Here is a 24,861-nt window from a genome sequence, read left to right on the forward strand (position 1 = left end):
ATACATCACATACATCACCCCCAATAATGCCATTCTGTACTGGAAACAAACTTGTTTTATGTGACAGTCATTATTCAGTCTTACTACAGTACAGGAAGTGGCTAGTAAAAGGGTACAGCTTTAATCTAAAGCACTGTATGTGAAAAACAGCATATATGCTAAGGGCTGGAACATCTAATACATTTACAATCATGTATTTATATCTACAATGACTGTACTGATTTGTTTCTTCTGATTTTGCAAATTAAAAAAAAAAAGTCAAAATTAATCTGACACATACCTCCAAAGCTGCACTCCGCAATTCAAGGCATGTTGCAACTTTCCCTAATGTTTTCTGCAAAGAGAGAAAAACATAAATCCCAAGACTGATGTAATTATACATGTATAGAGCTGTTTTAGGGGTTGTGGTCTATTTTCTTTGAGGGCATGTACGCACATCCTCTGTACTGGGAGATCCTTTGAATCTCCCCGAGAACTGTTTCTATGCTATGTTACAGTGAAACTGGAATGCATCCGTTTACTTGGTGGCTGCCCTCACTCACTGTCAGAGGTTTATTGGCTGGTAAAAGCAGGGAAGCATTTAACAGATTTGTTTATTTTTATTCTTCAAAGCACTGTTTAAAAAAAGATACAGGGACACAAGTAGTGTAATCAGAAATAAAGTAGCCTGATTCTTATTCTGTATTTATCTTTACAAATGTGTACTTGTTTGTATTATATGAAGAACCTTAGCAGTGCATGTGTAACAGGTAGCTGTCACCTTTGGCTATCTCCTTCCTGGACTACACCACCTGGTGGTTGGCTAGTGAGCACCAACTCACTGGGAAATACTTCCCCTAGTAGTACTACACAGAAGACTTCGCACTCAGGTAAGTACCAATTACTTCTAAACACTTTCTTTTCTCTACGCAGGTTCCTTTCAATCCGGGGTCCACACACCAGATGCGCAACAAAGAGGCACGCAACTGGCAAATAGTAAAAGAACTTTGATTGCGGTAGAGAAATCTGAATATTTAAACAATACTAAAAGATGTTAAAAAGCCAGTCGGAAGCAGCCCCACAATGGAACCGGAGCCGAAGGTCACGCAAAAGCTTTTATCGAAGATGGTCAAGACAACAGGAACCACAGTCCGGAGTCCCTCCACGAGCAAGAAAGTGCATCGCCTCGTCTGGATTGGCTTCTGCTGCGCTGCCAGTCTCCCAGAGCCTCAATCACCACTGCAGTCCCCCTGGGAGAGAAGATAGAGAGGAACGAAAACAAGAGTAAGAAGAGGAAAAGAATATAGGGAACTGGGTAAGGAGTAGTTCACACATATATAAAAATGGGTCTCGCCGTGGAATCAGGAACCTCCGTCTCCAGTAAACGTGTTCCTTGTATATTCTATGGGGTGCGGTGCAGTTGCAATCGCGGAAGATCACCACAAAGCAGCAGACCATCAGACAGGTCCCGCTGTGCAAAAACAAACCTTCCGAGAAAATATCCAAGTGAAATATCACTGAGAAGCAGAGAACACCAGAGGGCGCCCCAGACACAAAACAAGTAGTCAATAGCCAGTGCTTCCCTTACGTTAATGCGTCTCAGCAAATAAAACTAAAACAAGGAAAGTATCAGTCGCCCCGGTTAAATAAAATATTGGTAAACAATATAGTATCATAGTCATACATACATATAAATATTATATATATATATATATATATATATATATATATATATATATATATATATATATATATATATATATATATATATATATATATATAGTCAAATATAGGAATATATATAATCAAAATAAGGAGTATAATAATTTCGATGAACTAAGAAAACCAGTTCAACTGCAATAAAAACAGCACCCCAGCCTCGCTACCTTAGAGAACATTCCCAATTCCACCTGCAGCGTAATCAGGCTGTATTGCGTTTATACGCCGAAACCCGCTTCTTTATTTGCTGTTAATCTTTTAGTTATAGTCAGCTCGATCCCTATACCTAGGTCTCTTTTACCTCTACTGCTCAATCTGTCCCGTCCTTTTCCTGAGTGAGCTTTGAGTTTTGTCTCAGGACAAAGCAATTACATATTAATATTTATGATAAAAGTATTAGATACAAATATTGTAAAAAAAAAAAAAAAAAAAAAAAAAAAATTAAAAAGTTATAAATTAAATGTAAGGCTGTAATTGCCAAATCAAGAGGGGAAAATAGCTTTTCGAATCAGATCTCTTCCCTTTGATCAAATGAAAAATACTCAGTTTTGTACAGTACAGAAACAGCGCCCCCGCAAAAGTAGAAACCTACCTTTTGATCTTCTGTTAAATCTAAAGAATTGGATGACTGAACCTCTTTCTGTAGCTGCCTTGCTAATCTAAATAAAAACCACAAACAGTTTGTATTAATAAAGTGTCGTATGACAGCTATGGTGGATTACTCCATCACAGTACAACATCACTGTCATGTTTCCAACACACGATACCGACTACGTTGCCAGTTCAATTAAAAATGTTATATATTTGTGATGGTAGCAGAGGGAGGTATATGATCTGAAATATCTGCTCTGTATAGTAGTACAGTAAACTAAATAAATCTCCTTAGTTACAAATTGTGTTTTTGTTTTGTGTTTGTATTTATGAAAAGCTAATGTTTACACACTGGTTAAAACGGTAACCAGTTTTGGTCTTCTCTTTTCTAACAATAAAACCTTGTGCAATAAATAGCTCATGCAGCAAGGAAGTTCTGTGAACCTATTCAAAACCTAAAAGAAGTTACAAGAGAATCCCAAAATATATATGTGGTCTGGCTTACTTTCACACTGCTTTACTGCACTGGGACTATCTGAATGGAAACTTAAAAGCCAGTGTGTTCACCCAGTAGCTAAAATGTTTCTATTTGCTAATTGCTATGTATATTGCACTGGAATATAACCCTTCAAAACTGTTTTTTGTTTTCTTTTTAATCAACAAGTCTGTATCATTAGTTCCTTTTGAAAAGTTAATGTGATCAGAATAACCTAATCAAAAACCACTGTAATTACTATACTGGACTGTGGATCAGGGTAAACAAAATAACCACCAAGCAAAATAAATAAATCAAATAATTTTTTTTTTTTTTTAAATAACAATATAAATTTCACACTAAAGCTGAAAAAGGTAGCATGGGTTAGACATATAGAATTGAAACACCTGCTATCAAACACTTGTGTAAATGATCTGTTTACAGATTAAAAGTGTCTGAGGAAAATAAAAAAAATGAATGAAAGGCTAAAGCTAAGCAGGTAGGACACACATAGGAATTGTGTTTTATTATGGACACTGTACCTTCAAGCTGTTATTTGCTATTTTGTTTTTTTAAATAAGTTTTGACTTATCTAGCATACAAATTAGAGTCAGTGGGTCAACAATATCAACTTTCACTTCATACTGGTCCGAAAATGTATATGTAGATTATGTGGGATAATACACTTGTTTATATTGTGTGTGTGTGTGTGTGTGTGTGTGTGTGTGTGTGTGTGTGTGTGTGTGTGTGTGTGTGTGTTTGTGTGTGTGTGTGTGTGTTACTCTATTTATAAGAAGGCGTTTATGCGTGGGTTGCAAATGTAAACACAAAACGCATTAAACTGGTTGAGTTAATTTTCTCTGCTTGCATGATCTATACTATTGGTTAATATATATATATATATATATATATATATATATATATATATATATATATATATATATATATATATATATATATATATATATATATATATATATATATATATATATGCTGTGTTGGAGAGAATCAAGAGGTCAGAGCGCAGAGAGGACGGGCAGGGCTGCGACGTGCTCGGGAGTTTATAGAATGAAAGTGAGAAAATTGATTGTTTGTTTTGTGGGTCGTATAGAAACTGAATTGTTTGGGTTGAGATCACCCTTGAAGTCTGCTGCCACTGTCTTTGCGATTCCTCACTCTCGGCCCCTCTGTCTACTTATCAATCAATTGTGAATTTGTGCTCTTGTCTAGTTATGTATTTATTATTTGTTCTAAAGTTTGTATTAAACATTGTATACCCTTTTAACCATAGAATACACTTTATTTATGAAGTTTAACCCTAATTGTTAATGCAGCTTGTGTCAGCTGTTCCTACACTGTATTTACTAGTAGTAGTCTGTTATTGTGCAGTATTATTCTGAGCAATTGTTTGGTTGAGTTTGTGTGGCTTACTTTATTTTGTTTATTTGTGTTTCACAAGATTCAGAGTTCTTTTATTTGTTGTTTTGCGTGATTTCTGTGGCACTAGAATTATTTGTGTTTGTTCACTAGTTTGTGTTTTTGATTTGTTTTCTTTTGCACCTTCCCTGTGGGTTGAGCAGAGCTGCCTCTCCAGCCCCCACCCTCCTGGTACAGCTGTGACTGGTAATGATCCCCCTTGTGAAAATTGTTTTATAGAAAATTGTGAAATCTCTATAGTTTTAGGGGGGTTGACAAAATCTCTATAGAATTCTATATAAAAATTTGGAATCTCTATAGTTATATGAATGTTGAGGAAACATCTATAGAAATATATAGAGATTAACATAATTTATGTAGTTCTACAAAGAATGTGAGGAATCAGATCTCCATATACGTTTTTTTATAGATTGCAGTTTGATTAAGTATTAATGAAAAAAAAAAAAATATGCGTACTGACTCCCACAGCTAAATCACCTGCACGACACTGAGGTGTCAGGGGAAGCGGGACACAATTATTTATTTATGCATCTCCTCTCTGAATATCATTACATATACAAAATTATAAATATAATTTAATTCTAAAATATAATGATATCATTTATTTTCTGTGTATATCTATGTTTTAAAAATAACATTAGAAGAAAACCACAACCCAATTGTTTAGATGCCGTTCTGCCACTGGCACCAGTTCATTCTCACTGGGTGAAATGGGAATAACGACCGGCGCGTGCAGAGGCGTTTGCCAGGCGGGATTTATTTATTTATTTATTTATTTATTTATTTAAATAGCTCGAGCTCAGAGAGGTGATCAACGGCAATCTGAGGTAAGAAATATTACATTTTCTCAGACTTTAGTTGTAACCAAATTCTAATAACTTTACAATAAACTAAGACAAGACATTTTATTCAAATATGTCTACATTAACCCAACAGGAAAATGTGTTTTTATACTATTAACTTGTTACTGTTTATTTCTCATTAGCGATTATTTTTTCCTGTCATTTCCAGTTGAAACCTCATAGTTCTTTCCCATTTCCCGTTACTTTATCTCTGTGGTTTTCTTTAATTTTCGTTGTTTTTTATATATTTATAATTTGTTGTATTATCATTGTTATTATCATTATTTTTGCCGTTTAGTACACTGCCGGAAGCACTTGTGTTTGAAAGTGACAGCGGCGGTCTAACAATAAGCTAGCAATTTAGCTGCAGCATAGTCAGGGATAGTACAAAGCTATTTCGATGTATATCTCCCGTTTCATTTTTCCGCGGGAGCCGTAAATTAAATATAAAGTTTAAGACGATAGAAGTAAAACATACATACTGTAAGAACTACTATTGTTAGAGTATTCAAAACTGCTGAGTCATGAATTGCAACCATAACTGAGAACTGAGCTAAGAATAAATACAAGACGATCATTAAAAAAAATATATATGTACATTTAAACATGTTTACATAAAGCGGTTGCTTTATTAATAAGACATAAATATACAAAGTATTGTAATAATAGACACATTTTAATAGTGCCTAAAAAAAGGATATGAAACAGACTTCAAACTATAACAAGCTTCTTAAAGAAATACATATTTTTTAATTGATTAATTGATAGATACAGACAATAAATAGACGATGCATTTTTAATTATGCGTTTATACAATAGATGCCACTTATTAGCAACTCCGATAAAGACAACTTTTGGTTAGTAACATTTTTACAGGAATCAATCCTATACTATGGTTTTTCGCTTTAACAGCTTTCAGATAGACAGCTTTTTTATGGCTCCCAAGCAGCATCTACTGTATATAAATAAAAAGATGAATTCCGGCCTTGTAAAACTTACAAAAAATATCATCCGGCTGAAAATTGAAAGGGGAGATATTTACTTTTTTTTTTACTGTGTTGCCGCAATTAAATGCATAATATCTCCGAGGCATTAGTACTATTATATATATATATATATATATATATATATATATATAATATATATATATATATATTTTTATATATATATATATTTTTTTTATATATATATATATATATATATATTATACGCTGTGAACTAATAGTTCATGTTTTGCCCTTTTCAAAACGTTTTGAAATCTTCTTTTGTTTTCTTGAGCCATAACCTACTTTGTAGATGACATTTATAACTGTTGACTACTTTAAAATGAGAAAGTGGAAGGTGGGCGCGAAGGGTAAAGAATCTTATACTGCTAAAATTAAAAACGGAATATGGTAACTTTAAACAAGGTCAGAATTCAAAACTATGTATTATTTGTTTATTTAGCAGACACATTTATCAAAGGCAACTTACAGAGACTAGGATGTGTGAACTTTGCATCAGCTGAAGAGTCACTTACAACTAGTCTCGCCCAAAATATGAAACACGGGGAGGTTAAGTGAATATTGGTTACAAGCCCTTTTCTTTAACCACTGGACCACACAGTCTCCTAGCAAGTTAGTTAACAGACACGCTTGTTGTAAATGTACCTGGCTTAGAATATATTTATTTATTTTGCATTATATTGTGGAACTATGAACAGGGTAGAAACTGAGGATGATCTGTATACTAATATTGTTTTCTGTCTTCCTTTAGATGGAGATTATTTTAAAGAGATTACATTTAAATCTGTATTTCCCTCTATTAAAGCGTACTTTTCACTCAACTAGAAGAAGAAATACTGTAGCTGTTCCAAGCCATGACGCATTGGTTTCACAGAAATCCTTTGAAGGCCACCCTGCCTGTTTCCTTCAGTCTGTATGGAGTAGCTGCAAGTACTGGTGGTAAAATGATATGCAAGTAAGTCCTTGCTTTTGTGGCAGACTGTCCCGCCAGATACCAATATTTATATAAACTAAACAGCAAATATCACAGGGTGACTGGGGGATAGCCAATATTGCCTGTTAAGACCTCTTGCCTACTAAATATCTTGGTAACTCTGAGTAGATAACTGTCCTCTCTTGGAGAATGGCAAGAATATTTAGTGAGTATTTGGATAAATCACTACAATTTAGCACAGTTTGCGGCCACTTAACACTGTGTGTGATTTTGAAGACGATGGGTTACACCTGAGCTAATTTAGGATTGCTATTACAAGGGGGTGGACACTTATCCAACCAAGCTATTCAGTTTTTATTTTTAATTAATTTTCTACAAATTTCTAGAATATTTTTTTTCACTTGGAAGTTGTGTGGTAGGATGTGTAGGGAAAATGAAAAAAAAAAAAAAAAAAATATTTTAATGCATTTTAATTCCAGGCTATAAGGCAACAAAAGGTGAACATTTTGAAAGGGGGTGTAGACTTTCTATAGGCACAGTATATTATACACAGAGTAGGTAACTAACTTTTAAAGCTCTGACAGGCAGGTGTTGGCTTTTGAATTTTAAACTTGGTTCTAACTCTTTTCAATTCACTCCTTATTGGGCTCAGTAGTTAAAATATTGTTTAAAAAAATATTGAGGTAATTAAACATGTTTTTATATATTGTAGTTTCATCTATTTATTTTTCAGCCACGTTTAGGTGTCGCTATGGAAGCGATGTATGTTGTCCTCAGCTATTGTGACGTTGTGGTGGTCAGTAAAGGTCAGGCATTATTGACGTGCTAGGGAGAGAAGTTCATTGTAGAGCTAGATCTGTAAACTTGAAGAGAAACACTGCTTCTCTGTAACCATTTATTATCGATTATATTTTCAAATCTAATTAACTAACGTTATTATTTTTGTTCATTATTCTTTGATATTCACATTTGTCATCTTAAATCTTGATGTGTTTTAATCCTATTTTTTTTTTTTTTTGACATTTAAAAAATAACATCGACGCCTGAGAAGCCGTTTTTATTTTATTAACAGAAATAATTCCGATTACTAATATGTCGTACCAATGTCGGTATTTAAATACACTGTTTTTTAGTGTATTTTTAGTGTAAAATCGCATACCTGTGGTTTAATTCCACCTGTCATCCAGTTTTCGATATGGATAATTTAGAGCAAAAAGACTTTGAAGAAGGAATATCTTTGGGTTTTTACGCATTTTTGGTTAGGACAGTAATTAATGTAAGTAAACTTGCTTGATTATTTAGTGGGCGTTTTCTCCAAAGCCCGCAGACAGAATTTAAGCTGCACAGTAGTTTGCTAACAAAATGTATTTTAAAATTGTTGTTACTAGTACTATAACAGTTAATCGCATTAGATTATATGGGGCTAAATTAAATGACATTAGTTTTTTAGGCGTTGCCCTTCAAATCTATCTACTACTTTATTTCACCTGATTTTTAGAGCTTGCAAAACTAGTTTTATACAGTGTAGTCCGTTAATTGCATCGCATTTTTTTTTCCACACTTGAATAAAATGTTTGTGTTTCAATTTCCTTGACTGTAATATAAGTTAACTGCACCGTTAGAGCAATAGAGTAGTATAGCCCTTTTGGTTGCTTTTCACAATTCACTACATAACTCAGGTCAGATTTGTAAGTGCATATTTGTACAAACTAGACCATTTTTTTTTTGTCTTCTTGGGAGGGTAAATTAAAGTGTTGTGGTGGTTTATTTTTCAACTGTACAAAGTTTTTTTTTTTTTTTTATTATATATATATATATATCTGTCTCTATAACTATTTTTGTTTTTCATTTATTTCGTATATAATAATAACCTATATCAAGGGCTATCTATTTCTGTTTTTCATTTGTTATTGGATAAGTGTATTTTAAAAAGTGAAAAAAGTAGCTATCAATCCTATCTATATAAAGTGGCATTGTTAGTTTTTAATCTTTGCTGCTATTTTAAAATTGCATTATGTCTAGATTAATTTGATGAAATTATTATTTGATCAAAAAGCAGCACAGTGTGTTCCAGATTGTTTCAGTGACTGGTTGCAGAATAACATAAAATAAATCCAGGGTTACATTGTTGCACAAGTTAAATGGAGGAGGATGCAATGTGCATGTTTATGTTTTTATGATCTGTTCAGATTATTTGGGGGTACAGTCCATGTTCAAAATAAAATCCAATCAGAACCTTGGGATATATTTGTGTAGATCTGAAGTGACATGGCAGGAAGAATCTCAGTTTTATCTTCTGATTTTGTTAATACAGTAAACACTTTTTCATTTCTTGGTGTTATGACTTGAGCAAACCATTTTATTCCTCCAAAAAAGTCTCTCTGTCTCATATATAACTATGTTCTAGTAGGTAAAGCCGGTCTTTCAGACTTTTTGGTAGTGTTGCAACTAAATAGCGTGAAATGAGAGACCTGTTGTATGGTACCCTGCAGTTTTGAAGATTTATTTATTTATTTCAGTTGGTAGCTGCCCTGCCTGAGGACTGGCAACCAGGGCCCAGTTTTTACGGTGTGCCGTGGGAGCCAGTGATTATAACCTTTCTCGTGGGATGCTTGACAGTCATAATTCTCCTCTGGAGGACCCTCCTTGTAGTAAGTTTATTCAAAATATATATATATATATATATATATATATATATATATATATATATATATATATATATATATATATATATAGCTCTTTTTAAAAGGGTTAGCCAGTCAGGTAGTGGAATAAATTATTCTGTTTGTACTAGTTTAGAAAAAAATAAAGAAAAACCTGTTCTTGGATTTAGGAAGTTGCACCTTAATTTTGTTGGTGTAGGTTTTACTGTGTGTTTTATTTTTACAATGTTTTTTTTTCCCTTTTCTTTTAGATAAAGAATAGGACATACCTATGTAAGTAACCTTATCTTACTGTTATATATGAAAACCAATGTGAAGCTTGAGATTGCTTGTTTTTAATATGCTAACGCACCAGTCTGTGTGTACATGTTATTGCATCCCAGAGCCATCACAGGGAGTGTTTGTTTGTTTTAAAACTTGATGTATTATTTTTTTTAATGTGGAAAAAATTCAGTAGTTACATTTTTTTTTCTTTTAAAATTTCTGTTTTCTGAAAAGAAAGAAACAAATGAATATGCTTGTAAATAAATATTACAATTTGTATTCTATATACTGGGTTTAAAGTTTCTAACTGCCATGTTTATTATTATTTTAGTGACAGAAAAGCAACTGGGGGAAAGAGTTCTGCAGTTATTTGAAGAAAAATGTGAAGTTCTTGAAAAAATATCAGAATTGAAACAGAAGGTAAGCACACATTTCGTTGAATCTTTACCTTTGAAAATAATATTGAAAATAATGCACTTGTTACACTTAGACCATACATATTGTTTCTTGAAAAGTTTACATAAATTATTATTTTACAGCACATTTACCAAAAGTAATCTGTTGATACAATCATTGTATAATAAATCTGTAGCTGTAAGGTTGCCTGCCCCCTGAGACTAGCAGCTACAATCAACAAGAAAAACACATGTTTTACGTTTCATATTTTATATGTTTCTTTGAAATTTTAGATTAAGGAAAGTGAACAGCAGTTAGTGGAGTCCGAGAAAACAAAATCCTCTTCTGCCCATGAAAATGAAAAACTTCAGGTAATAAAGCAATGTCTCAATATATGTTAAATGCTGCACATCAATTGTTGTGGTAGTTTACCATTTGTTTTCTCTTTCACTTTAAAAGGAAGCATTTGAAGCTTTACAACAAAATAATGAAAACCTGATGGAAAAGCTCAGGACACTGCAGTCTGCTGTAGAAGAAGAAAGGAGAAAGAACCTGCATCAAGAAGAAAGAGTAAGCAGTATCATATTTTTTATATATCCGCTATCTGAAAGCCTCCAAGCAGACTGGCTGAGAACCTTCTCGCCAGAAACTGAAAGTAATAACCCTAAATAAACAACTCGGTAGACAATAAGGAAGACCCATTGCAGAAACTTTTGTCCACCGAACTAAAATGGTCTTTTTTGTTTTACTTGCCAACATTTGGAAACTACCTCCGGGGTAGGGGGGTCATACGCAAAAAACACTCTATCAAATAATAGACGTATCCCCCACAACTCAACACGACATGACCATCATGACAGTAAAAACAGACATAATGAAGCGTTCTTACCTTTGTATAAGTTAGTGATCAGTAGATGTGTCGGCCGCACTGTGTACATCGTGTGGATTTCACTAACTATACTGTGCAGATTAAAAGATATATTTTTTTTGTATGAGTAAATATCGGGACTTTCTTCCTATGTATCGGGACATGGGACATTTGCTAGGAAATCGGGACTGTCCCGACCATATAGGGCGTCATGTATACAGCTCAGGGCGGGCCTAGATTTAGGACGCTGTTTCGATGTGGCCCAAGGCCTGCAATCCAAGATCAGGGCCAGCCTTTACATATATATGAATGCAAAGCAGACTTACGCCTCCTTTTCATGTCACATTGCCAATTTTGATTTTTTTATGATAACACGGAAAAACACAGAATTTCTATGATGTTGGAGTTTTTTTGGTTTTACATTTGGGGAGGGCAAAACACATGAAAGGCTTTTTCTGTTTGTTTGATAATAACCAATTCAATACACATATCATATATAAACCTTAACACAGGTAACGTTGCTTTAAATTTACGTAAACAAACCTGTCTAATAAAACTGCTTCCGGTATTCAAGTTCAGTGTTGAATGAGGCTTCAGTTTACTTCAGTCAGTATCCAGAGCTGTTCAAAGATGCCAAAAACAATAACAATCACCCCTAAAGATCGGATCAACGAGTTTGGCAAGGATGAATTTCACGTCTGGTAATGTGCTTTTTTTGTACTTCATGCAGCAAGGTTTACAAGGAAAGGTAAACAGCCAATTTGGGATTCTTTTCTGTGCCAGCGTCTCACAACAGTCAGGCAGGATAATGCTGCAGCTCTATTTGACAATAGCCACCTGGATGACGAAGACTAACTCCAAGTTGAACTAACATGATTTTTTCTATATATATATATATATATATATATATATATATAATATATATATAATATATATATATATATATATATATATAATTTAGCTCAAAGAGCCAGCTGCCCAACGTTTCGATATGTTGTACATATCTTTCTCAAGGGAGCCTGTGTTTGAATCAAAACATTGGAGGTGTTTATAGGTGTTTGACGGCATGACAACTACTTGTTATTGTTTATATTCAAATCCATGATTTATTCTTACATGATGTAATGGTGTTCTATATGTGACATCACTTTTACTTATATCTTTAAATCTGTATTAATTCTAATTAACATTATTTTATATAAACTTATATTTATATTATCATGCAATGCTGGCTCTGAGGATCAGCCTTGATTTGGTCTCCCCAGCACATCAGCATGCACAACTTTTGAATTAATTTTGTCTATTTAGTTATTTTTAACTTTGAGATATTTATTGGAATTAGTTAGTTTATTCTTTTCTGTTGAGTCTCGCTGGCATAATGTGTTCAGTCTATTTATCCATTTACTTTCTTTTATTCTTCTATATGTCGCATTGTCTAACTTTAGCTTTTCTAATACTACAAACTTTACATCATTTATGTCATGTCCTTGACTGGTGAAGTGCTGTACTATTGGTTCATTCATTTTTTTATTTCTAATTAATGAAAGGTGGTTCTGAATTATTTTATATAAAGTTGTTCCAGTCTCTCCAACATATTTTATTTCATCACATTTTTCACAGGCTATTCCATAATCAGCATTGCTATTTTTACAGTAGATATTAGTTTTTAGTGGATATGTGGTGTTCTTATGTTTAATTATTTCTACCTTTGTCCATGTATTTACAAACTTTACATGTACTAGTGCAAGTATTTCTAGAACCTATTCTGTCAGTTATTCTTTTATGTTTACTGTGAACTAGAATATCACCTAAATTAGCTTCTCTTTTGAATGCTACAACTGGGGCCTTAAGAAATACTTTTTTCAATTTTTCTGAATTATGTAGAATCTGCAAGTGTTTCCAAACTATCTTAGAAATATTAGGCAAAAGTTTAGAGTACATCATTACTAATGGGACTCTCTTGACCTTTTTATCTCTTAGTATCACCTAGTAGATCATCTCTTTTTAGTTTATCCACTTTTTTTAACTTGGTCTCTAATTATTTCTTTGTATCCTCTTTTTTTAAGATTTGTTTTTAATACATGTCTTTGTTTTACATAGTCACTTTCTTTAGAGCATATTCTTCGTATTCTTATTCCTAGACCCTTTGGGATTGCCCTTTTAGTGTGTATTGGATGTGCAGAGGACATGTGTAAATACTGGTGCATGTCAGTAGGTTTATAGAAGAGGTCAGTCTCAATTGAACCTTCAAGTTTTACTGTGGTATCTAAAAATTCTATTTCTTTTCTTGTCTATATATATATATATTTGTCTTTATTGATTAATGGCACTGGTAAGCTTGTAAATTGCTTAGAATTTGAAAGTGTAAAAAATTGTATTTACACTGTAATATGTCAATACCTGTTGTGATTATTATTGTTAATGTTGTTCTGCTGGTGATAGAGCAGTAGTTTGTTATGTATTGAGCATGTTGAGCAAAGTGTGTCTGATGTATGACGATGTATTGCTGTGTTTGGATTAGGGCATTTCCCTTACTGAAGTTGCTGTAGCTACATGTGGAACAAGGGTTTTGTTATACCCATATGTTTAGTAATCTTCCAAGAGAAGGGGTAATACTGATGTTTATTCTTTGTTTAGTTTAACGATCGTGTTTGTAAACAAAGACAGTATTCATGCAGGTTAAACAAATACGTATAAATGAGAAGAAACATGTGTAATGTAAAATACATAAATGTTTATTATAAATGGAATGAATGTTAAATATGTTTATTTTTGTATAAAATGATCCCAGGTTTAACCGGTTATTGAATCATTATTTAATGATTATTTAATGTCGTGTCTTTCCTTAGGAGGGAGCAGTAGTATTAGGTGGTCAGTCTTGTCTTGTCTTGTGAATGTCAGTCATTTTATGTACAACCTGTTAGTCATTTGCAATCTGAGTGAAGTATCCATTACAAAAATAAATATTTATACCTGTCAACACTAGCAAGTAGCTCTTTCCTGCGTTCTAAATACCTCTGTGTTCTTGATAGAATAATGTGATTGTATATAAAATTGCTACTGTGCTGCATTGAAAAAATATATATTAATAAGAAACATGTGCTACAAATCAAGGATTACTGCATACCCTAGTAGCTCTTCCATTCTGAGTGCATCGTTCCATTAAAAAAACAAAACAAAACAATTTGCCACATTTTTAGGCCTGTTTTTTAGTCACATATGTGAACGCACAAAGGTGCCTTAAACCGCAAATATTAAAGGGGTTGCAGAACTAAATATGTGGCAGCATTGGGCCAGCACAGTGGTGTGAACGGGGTCTATGCAATGCTTTCAAAACCTTTTATGACTGAGAGTCTAAGAATAGTCTTTTTTTCTTTTTGTATTATTTTCTCTAAATTAGTTAATGAAAACCTCTAAGATGACTGAGTCAATGGTGGACTATGATTTATGCTAATTTGTATGATTTATTTTTTTTGTAAATACTGTAGTAATGTGTGTGGTTTTTTTTTGTTTTGTTTTTTTCCAGTTGTCTGACACTCAAAAGTCATTCAAGAAGCTTCAGAGTTTAATTAATTCTAAGAGTGCTGAACTGTCAAAGGTAAGTTGCAAAACGTGTTTAATTTTAATTACAAATTTTGTATTCACTTTTGGTGATTAATAAACTCTTGCCTTGCATTGCTTGTAGCCTTTTAAACACAATATAGTATGTACTGGTTACTGCTGCCCAGAACTAATCAAAGTTCAATTTGACCAAGAACCACTATTTCTATCTGACTGTTACGCTTTGTGATTTAGGTACAAACTTGTTTGGAAGAGGCCAGACTAAAAGAAGCAGCAGTAAAAGCTGAACTGCAATCTGTGTTGAAAGAAAACAACACTTTAAAAGACAGTAACAAAAATGTAAGTATCTAGATACAGGAGCAAATGCATTAAGTTACTAATTTTAATGCATTTCTTTGCACAGTGATTGTGAATTGTGTTAATGAATTCATATTTGTTTCCCCCAATTTCAGCTATTGAAAGAGGCCAGAAGCTGGGAAGAGCAATACAGAGAACTTTCTGAGCAAATGAAAACACTCCAGAAGAGTCAGAAAGATTCAGAAGACACTATTGCAAGTAAAGACAATGAAATAAAGGTGTGTCTTTTTTATGATCTACCTAACATTATTTCCATTCTGAAAAATGTAGTTAGGTGCTCATTACTTTTTAGCTTTCACAGTACATCCCACTTATGATGAAACTTGGAACAGACATTCGTTAAATTATATTTAGGGCTTCTGTTCGGTTTTTATTCATTACATTTTTCGGTGCTTATTTTTAGCTATTTAACTTTTTTGTAAATCGTTATTTTCTTTTTTTCGGGGCTTTTGCTTTTTATATACTGCATGAAATTCTACAGGATTTTTTTTCTTGTCACACATGTGTTAACTCGACAGTACTTGCAAACTTCATGCACCTTCTTTCCTTTTCTGTCTTCCACAACTAAATCCTTATGATCACGGGCATATGCTTTGGGGGTTTCTGTGTGTTTAGGCATTTTTTTTACATTTTGCCACAATTTGCAATTCTTTAAGTTCCATGAGCATGTAACTACTCCCTATGGAATTGCAATAGCTTTAAATCTTGCGAGAGAACAATCCTCCACTCTAGTAATTGTTATACTGTTTTAAAGTTCGCAGTAGTGTTACAATCCTCCAATAGAAATGTAGAAATTTGCTGTCACTCAGTAGTTGGTGTGGGTTTAAAGTATTCAGAACGAATCAATGTGAGATGCAAGTCAGAAAAGAGGGACTGCCATTGTGTTTTTTTTTTTTTTTCATAGGTTACTGTATTTTATTTATTTTGTTCACGGGGAAAGGGATCATGTCAACATACTGAGTAACTATTTCCAGCGTTTTTGTTCTGGTGTTTGTTGCATATGCACCGTTTTCATTTTTCTTGGTTAAAACAGAAAATCAGAAGCCTATGAACTGACAATCAATATACAGTGCCTGTAGAAAGTCTACACCCCCTTGAACTTTTTTTTCACATTTTGTTGTGTCAGTGCCTCAGAGTTTGATGCATTTAAATTAGGATTTTTTCCACTTATCTACACACCATTCTCCACACTGTTAAGGGAAAGAAAGTTTTTATTGACAAAAAATATATATTAAAAATACAAAACTGAAAGATCATAATTGGATAAGTCTCCACCCCCCCCCCTGAGTTAATACATGGTGGAAGAAGCTTTGACAGCAATTACAGCTTGGAAATCATGCGAATCACTACAATTTAACACAGATTGCGGCCACTTAACTTTGGGTGTGAATTTGAAGGCGATTGGTTACACCTGAGCTAATTTAAGATTGCTATTACAAGGGGGGTGGACACTTATCCAACCAAGCTATTTCAGTTTTTATTCTTAATTAATTTTCTACAAATGTCTAGAATCTAGAATATTTTTTTTCACTTGGAAGTTGTGTGGTAGGATGTGTAGATAAATGAAAAAAAAAAAAAAATAATTTTAATACATTTTAATTCCAGGCTATAAGGCAACAAAAGGTGAACATTTTGAAAGGGGGTGTAGACTTTCTGTAAGCACTGTATAATGATACTGTGGTTGGATAGTTTTCACATGAAGGTTTTCACATGAATGCCCCTAGGTCTCAGAAACCCTTACTTGTATTTGTTTAAAATGACTTGAATAGGAGCTATTCCACATGAGGTAAATAAAGCCTCAACACTGATAGATTTAATACTTGTAAAAAGAAATGCCACCCATCTGTCACAAAATAAATGAATAAAGACGTTGCCATGAACCATTTGTCTAATTAACAGGAAGTTTCTTTTTTAGTAAAAAATATGGGTGAATTTAATGGGCACCTCCTTGTGCTGACAGTTACTTTCATCTTATTACAAATGTGCCAGTGTAAATTACATTTGTGGTTGAATAAATGTATTGGTGTATCGCACAAATGTTTTTCGAGGTTTATAGGTTGAAAGTGTATGGAAACTGTAAAAATAATACTGCTGAATGAAAATTAAGTATAAAAATGCAGCACTCCTCTTACCCTCTCCAGTGACTCTTGTTCAAGGGTAGTTTATGTATGGTACTTCCATACAGCATCTTGCATATTCCAGTGCTTACATTGTGTGTTTGCGGCTGTTAAGTTGTATATTTTATTTTTGTAGGTTTTGTCCGATTGCATTACTGAGTTAAGACAGCTTGAAACCGAAGCTAAATGTGAGACTGTGGAGTTGCAGAAAGGAGATGCCAAGTCCAATGAAGAAACTCAAGGTGATTTGTTTGACTATGTTAACATTCCTATAGGTCTATATTGTAAAAACATGTCCAATTTATGTAGTAAATTAGTGTTTTACAATATGCACAATTTTAAATCAAAATTACTTTCAGGTAAAAAGAATGATGCCATGAAGAACAAGATAAAACAGATGATGGACGTGTCACGGGTAAGTCTGACTTTCTTTCATTGACCAATAAATGTCTACTACTCAATTGTCTCTTTAGTATTGATGTATTCTAGCAAAATAAACCAGATACATTTTGTACAGTAACTTACTATACACTGTCTAGTTAAGGATGCACTTCTTATGTTGCCATTTTTTTGACCAAAGGTTTGTATCTACAGTTACATATTATTGGTTCACTATTTGCTGTGGACAACACACATCCCCTGTTTACACGAGCCACTTTTAGACTGACCGAGACGGCTTGGTTCTTTTTTTTTTTTTTTTGTAATGGTCTGTTTTTTGGTTTACTGTGAATGCAGTGGTCCCCATACACTCATGGGCAACGCCCCCACTGTCAACATCAAACAGGCACAGACAACAGAAACAGGAAGTTGGCATTCTTACTCTGACAACAACCAAAAATGTATTTGACAGAATGCTGAGAGAGTTTTATAATGTGAAAAAACATTTTATAATTCATGTGGGATAAAAGTGAAACAAGCCTACTTGCCATAAAACTTAGTTAGAAATAATACTTTTCACACATCTACAAACGTAGCCTGTGATCGTATTTTGATACCTATCAATATGAAGAAATGTTTGGTTTTTATGGGTATCCAACTAGAATTAAGCAAGTCATTACAGTAAAGTTGCTAAGAAAATGAAAGGTTTCCTTCACACAGTGGATACAGTCTTTTGTTTAAAAGCACTGTGCTTTTCTGCAGGTAGTGCCTGTTTAATTATGTACACTAAAGCACTAACAGTTATACAATTTGAAAAATAAAGCTGCAAGCTTGTGGACGTTTTAATCAATTTAAATGTGCAGGCTTTATGTTTTAAATGTGTCATTGTAAGTGTTTTAGCCTTCATTTTTTGTCCCAGTCAGAAACAGTACAATTGTTAAGTCTTCCCAGTTTGCTGTTGTATTCACATTTGTTTTACGTACAAAACCGTATCGATGTGTTCAGCAAGTTTTAACTGCAGAGTGATTTGTTGGGTGAGTTGGCGCCATTCAATATAAAATAAACAATCTTATGCGCTGTGTTTTAATTCAAGTTGTTATGATCTACAATAAATGCACTGTGTTTAATTTGGTAATTAAATTATGATTGTGCTGTTATATACTGTTATTTTAACGGCTTCAGAGTTGCTATGGCGTCCGTGAATTGAAGAAAGAAATATAGTCCTCGTTTTTTTTTTTCTGGAAATCTGATAACCCTAGATATGTATATATAAAGCACTAGCTTCAGGTCCAGAAGCACTTTACTTTTAAACAAAGGACTGTATTCACCCCCTACAAGGACATCTTTTGATCTGTATTTTAAATAGTATCATCAACAGTACCATGATGCATTGTTAGTATGTGGTAAATAACCTTGAGTGCTGGGGGAGAACGGACACAATTGAAAGTCACATAGGGGAAAAAGGGGTGATTTGATATGACGTCATCAGGCGCGCATTACAGTTCAGGGGTTATGCCTGCGCAGACTGGGCCAAAACTGTCTCAGGCCTGTGCTCAAGTGTAAACAGGTGGCTCAAATGATAATCTTCTAAGCTGATCGACTCTGAGCCAGGAAGTTGTAAGTGTAAACGTACTAACACTGTCTTGGAATCTTTGGAAACTGAAGTTTGAATATGATCAGGGCAGAAATTATTATTATTATTATTATTATTATTATTATTATTATTATTATTATTATTATTATTATTATTATTATTATTATTATTTTGTTTAATAGACATAGTTTCACAATCAAAATATTTGACTTCCTGAGTTTAGCTAGTATAAGATTTGTGGTAATTGTTTTATAATTAGGATTCCAGCTGTAATCTATGGCTGTTTCATAATACATGTGATTTTTTTTTTTTTTTTTACATTTATCTTTTTATATAGATAAAGACAACTCTGACAATTGTTGAAGGAGAACGAGACCGATATAAGGCAAAACTACTGGCTGAAGAAAATTCCAGACACCAACTGGAAGGTAGCTTGTATATTTGTTCATGCTGAATGTTTCTACTCTAAACCCATTCTAGAATAGTATTTAAATCCAGACTGTTTTTCAGAGCAAATACAAAAGCTGGAGCATGGTCATGCTTCTTTGAAAAGCGAGAAGTCCCATCTCGAAATTGAATTCAAGACCATGGAACAGAAACTGGACATCATGGATAAGTTGTACCAACAGAAAGAGAATGCACTCCAGCAGTGAGTATTCAAGCATCTGTCTGCTGGTAAATTGCTGGGAGAGGACAGTGGTTCAATTCATTGCCTAACTGTTGCAAATTATATTTGACCCCCTTGAAGAATACCCTTGATTTGTTTAAACAGCATCACAATCGTTTTATACAGTAAATAGGGCCCTATACTGTTTAACGTCAGCCTCAGTTTGTTACATTTAAAAAGGACTACAGACACTTAAACAGTATGTAATGGGATAACTACAGATGTGTATTATATTTGCAACACTTATTAGGGAATGATAGGAGAATGCTTCCTTCTTTACAGAAAACTAACACAGGAAGAGTATGAGCGTCGTGAAAAGGAGCAGAAACTATCTGAAGTCGATAGCAAGGCTGTGCAAGCACGAGAAGAATTAAAGATTTACAAGCAAAGAATTCAAGAAATCGGGGAGGAATTACAAAAAACAGACCGCTTTTATAAAATTCAGGTATGTTTGTTTCAGAAGGTGTGTTTTTTTTTTTGTTTTGTTTTTTTTCTTGACAGTTGTACAGATCCAACTCGGGATACAATTCTATTATGTAGCTAAAATGGTCACTTGTTGTCCAATGTATTTCTGAGAAATACACATTTTTATTGGTAATCTGTAAAAAAAAAAAAAAAAGACTAATTGAAATGAATTGTGATTTACTTGCTTTTGACCTCTTGCTTGCAATTTATCTATGTTTTTTTGACTGGCTTACCAATTTCTTTTTTTATTTTTATTTTTTTAAGATTGCATCTTATGAAAAGAAAGCACATGAAAACTGGGTAAGTGTTAAATGCCATCCATATCAATTAAACACAATTACTTAATTTAGACAAACACTATGACTAGAAATAATTGAATACTTAAACGTTTGTAATTTCATTTTAAATTAATATTTCTTAATGGTAAAATGGCGTAATACTGACCATTTTGACTTTATTTTCAACAGCTTAATGCACGAGCTGCTGAAAGGACTTTAGTGGAAGAGAAGAGAGAAACTTCAAACCTAAGACAAAAGTGAGTTGCGTCCAAATTGAATTTTGGGAATTCTGTGTGTTTGTAATATCGGTCACACTAAGCGTAATACCCTAAAGCAGTGGTTCACAATCTATGGTCCATGGACCACTGGTGGCCCCCTTTAGTTGGTCCTTTGAAAGCTTACATAATTACTGAAAGGAAGCGGCAGCATAGTTTATAGATCCCATTGCAAACCCAAAATGGTAGACCTTAAAAACTCAGCTACAGAAGCAGGAAGAAAATGCATACATGGAGAATATCTCCAAGTTAAAAAAAAGGTCTAAACTCTCCATCATATATAGTTTTGGAGTGTCTAAAATGTATTCTTTACGAGGTAGTTTTCGTGCATTGTGCTCATGTGCACTCCACACAGCAATTTGTAAAGTGAGGGATAACACATGACATGGCGTGTGCTGCATCACATTGACTTACGGCAGTATTTGGGTTGGAGGCATGAAGTGAAGCTGAATGCCTTCAGCTAACAAAGCTGTTAATGCAACACAGCACACAATTCCTGGAGTGTGTTATCACGCTTATAAAACAGATACAATAAAAAAAGGAAAGATTTGTTATATATCCTTCCACTTTGGAGGAAAATAGTTCTTCCCAAACAAGGTTCTATTTGTTGTAAACATTAAACTGGAAGCTTTCAACGTTTCCATTTATTGTAATTAAAGTGAATGAAGCCTCCGTGCTGGTCTCAGTCTCTGTGTGAAGAGAGCTGACATAACCCATTAGCCTTGTTAGTGACCAAGCATTTAAAAATGCCAGTCATGTATTTTTGTTGATAATGAAAAGATACAGAAAAGGAGGCAAAGGAAAAGTTGACTATTTCACATTACAAAAAACATTAATGGCATTTTTAAACACTTGGTTACTAACAGGCTATCATTGCGGTTTATGCTGGCACTGTTTACGCAGCAATGAGACCAGTATGGAGGCTAACATAACACAATTTAATAGCCTACTCTTGACCAGCAGAATTACACCCTGAAGCATAGAATCTTTTATTTTTTTTTTAATTCCTCAGTAAATCTGTGTTATTAAAAGTAAAGTAGAACCTTTTTTTAAAACCCCAATTTTAAAATAACTTTGCTCACAGAAACAGGCCCACCCAGCACATTAAAACAAAGGAAGGCAAACGGTTCTTTTAATATTAGTGATATTTTCCTGTGCGCTTATTTTTCAGTAAGCTATACGGTTTATTGTGTGGTCCGTCGAGATTTAAAAAAAAATAAATAAATAAAAAATCATCCAGTGGTCCGCGAAAAATACGTTTGAGAACCACTGCCCTAGGGAGAGTGCCATCTGCTACCGTTCTTCACACCAGAGGGAAATCTTATCAAAGTAATTCATTGTGTATCGAGTAATCCTCAAAACAGAATGAATTGCTTTGTGATTTAAAACAAAAGTATAATAGGCGTAAAATACCTCACTTCCTAGTCAATACCAAAAATTCATACCATAGCAAATACCTAGCATCTACTAAACTGATACTTGCATACATTTTGTCATAAAAAGCATACACTAACAGGGTTTTCAGAATACTGTAATTCACTAAATTTAGCTCTCCACATTGTGCTATTACAAATATCTAAAATATGTCACTGTGCTTGCTGTGGTGTATTTACTATTGAAAATAGCAGAATGAACATGCTGCAATTTGAACTTCGTAGTTTTGTTTTTCAGTAAAAAAAAAAAAATGTAACAGACAGGTCTTCTGATTACAATACATGCTGTCGGATCATAAAGTTGCAGTCCCCAATTCCACACACATTTTCAGCCAGTCTTGTATTGCAGGGGCCTTGATACTCCAAAGTCAATTTGTTGATCTTGTCTTGCTGTGAGCAGAGCTGAAATAAAGCTCTTTCATTGCACTAATGGAGTACTTTGTCAGACACTGCAAGCAGACCACTACTAGTCTAGCATATGTTTAAACTATCCAAAATTGCGCCAGAATGAACCATTATAATCATTTTTTTCAAAAATATGGCGGGTGGGGAGTGGAGGCACCCCCCCCCCCACACACACACACTTCCTCCATCGGTGTCCCTTACTACCTTCTAAGTGCCACGTGCCTTAAAATTAATTGAAAACTCTGCACTAATAGTGAACTGTAATTAAATTGCTTAGGCTTCTTTCTCTATGAGCATAAGGTTCATTCCACTTTGTTTCTGTTTTTTGTTTTTGCACTGATTATATTGAGGTTTATGTGCTAATAACACAGAAGTCTGCTTTTTGAAGGAAATATTTTTGTTAAATACACTGCAAGTTCTGGACCTGGTCCCTTCTGGGAATGCAACAAGGAGTGATTGCACATTCTCATTATCACTTTACACAGCTGTCAAGTTCAACTATTGGTATCATCCGGTTTAAAAAAAAAAAAAAAAATAAAATACTGGTTAGCAGGCATATTTGTTGTAAGTTCAATCCATGTGTAATGCATTCTTTTGCATTTCTATTATTATTTCTAGGAAATAAGTGTATTTGAAATTATGGCTAGTGAATCATTCTTTCTATTTTCCCCAGACTTGTTGAAGTTAATGATAAACTCAAAGAAATCCAAAGAACTTCCCTAATTAAATCAACCCCTGGCCGCCCAGATAGACAGATCCCACCACCACACAGAGGTAAGATTGGGTTGTTACATCTTCACATTTTCACTAATGAGACCAGCGTTATTTTTTTAAAACTAATATTTTTCCCTTTTGTGTTTTTAGGTTCATATCACCTTGATCATATGATATGGTAATTGTATTTTCTTTTTAAAACCAGGCACACTGAACCATAACAACTGCTATGGCCCACCTCCTGTGAGTGGAGGTGACCCTTCCCACCCACCAATGATTGAGGGCCCTGGGCACCCTCCTTCTGCTCCTGTGGGTAGAAGAGAACCCTTCGGTAAGTCAGGTAGTCTAACCAGTAGAATTGTAACCCTTACCATAAAAACTTTTTAAAACTACTTTTTTCTTCCAAATAATTGAATACATTGTAGAGATGCTTCTCTGTATACACAACTGTATATGTTAAGAGCAATTCAGTTTTTCAGTTGGAGATGCCAAATGATAGGCAGAAGGATTCTAAGACAACCAATATTCAAGTTTGAGACATACTCACTGCAATGACTGTATTTATAATTATCTAACAAATTGTTTGAACACTTCCTACCTGCTGCTGATCTACTGTTCACGTTCCAAACACAGATCGTGCGGTACTGTAACCCCTGCTTCTAATCTTCATATACATACAGCACTTGCTCATTTTATTTTCTAAACCAAAAAAGTAAGGTTGCAACCTCTTCCCAAAAGGATTCTTTTTTTTTTTTTTTTTTGCACACCTGCAGGGTATATTGTGTCATTTTCAAAAATGTATTCACCTGGTCCCACCCCAACAAGTTTGTTGAAAATAAATGCTAATTTCCTCCAAATCAAAACATTGCTCAATGAAATACTTAATTCACAATTCAGATATGTAGATGTATATCATTTTAAAATGACATACTGTCCAAGAAGTCCTAAAACTATTTTAAATTCACTTTAAAATGTGTTCATTTTAAACTTGACATTTTTCTGTGGCAAAATTGTTTTTGTCACGTACATTTTGTTAAAAGAATCCATCTTGCATTATGTTAACATTTAATTCCTTTCACAGGTCACATGGATGGTCAATTTGGTCCAAGAAGACCCCCACCTGAAACTTCCACACGATTTTCTGGCCCTGAACGTGGACTTCCACCTCCATTCAGAGCAGGTATGCTCATGCAAGATACTATGCTTTTTTAAATTGATTTATTTTACAGAGAACTGTATTATGTTGGCCTGAATTGTAACTAACTCATAAGTACATTTTATTTATGTTCTAGATGTTGGAGAATGTGCCCCACCATTGATTTCTAGTGGCCCAAGGACTTCCTCGCCTAGCATTCCATTGGATGACTCGGTAAGTCAGCGAGATGGTTTGATAACTAGTAATACAACATAAGTTGTCTCTTCTTGTATCTCTGTCCTGTATTTTT

The 24,861-nt window shown here is 33.9% G+C and overlaps 1 protein-coding gene across 1 annotated transcript; it reads left to right on the forward strand.

Moving 5' to 3' along the window:
- The first annotated feature begins 718 nt into the window (after positions 1-718).
- On the forward strand, positions 719-24,861 carry LOC121312045 (transport and Golgi organization protein 1 homolog). Its single transcript, XM_041244084.1, has 19 exons — positions 719-869; positions 1,042-1,263; positions 10,240-10,328; positions 10,598-10,675; positions 10,764-10,874; positions 14,699-14,770; positions 14,968-15,072; positions 15,186-15,308; positions 17,344-17,449; positions 17,567-17,622; positions 19,517-19,607; positions 19,690-19,828; positions 20,129-20,291; positions 20,576-20,611; positions 20,779-20,846; positions 23,376-23,476; positions 23,622-23,747; positions 24,498-24,596; positions 24,709-24,861. Exons 1-19 carry the CDS (start codon positions 719-721, stop codon positions 24,825-24,827), a joined length of 2,055 nt encoding a protein of 684 aa, XP_041100018.1. The 3' UTR covers positions 24,828-24,861.

Source organism: Polyodon spathula, unplaced genomic scaffold, assembly GCF_017654505.1.
Source record: "Polyodon spathula isolate WHYD16114869_AA unplaced genomic scaffold, ASM1765450v1 scaffolds_3481, whole genome shotgun sequence".
NCBI classification, from domain to species: Eukaryota; Metazoa; Chordata; class Actinopteri; order Acipenseriformes; family Polyodontidae; genus Polyodon; species Polyodon spathula.

Bases quoted from the DNA above. Each gene is read 5' to 3' on its own strand.
- LOC121312045 (XM_041244084.1), top strand. From the start codon at position 719: ATGAAGAACCTTAGCAGTGCATGTGTAACAGGTAGCTGTCACCTTTGG. The intron at 10,329-10,597 runs GTAAGCACACAT...TTGAAATTTTAG, and splicing joins TATCAGAATTGAAACAGAAG to ATTAAGGAAAGTGAACAGCA. The intron at 15,309-17,343 runs GTGTGTCTTTTT...TTATTTTTGTAG, and splicing joins GTAAAGACAATGAAATAAAG to GTTTTGTCCGATTGCATTAC.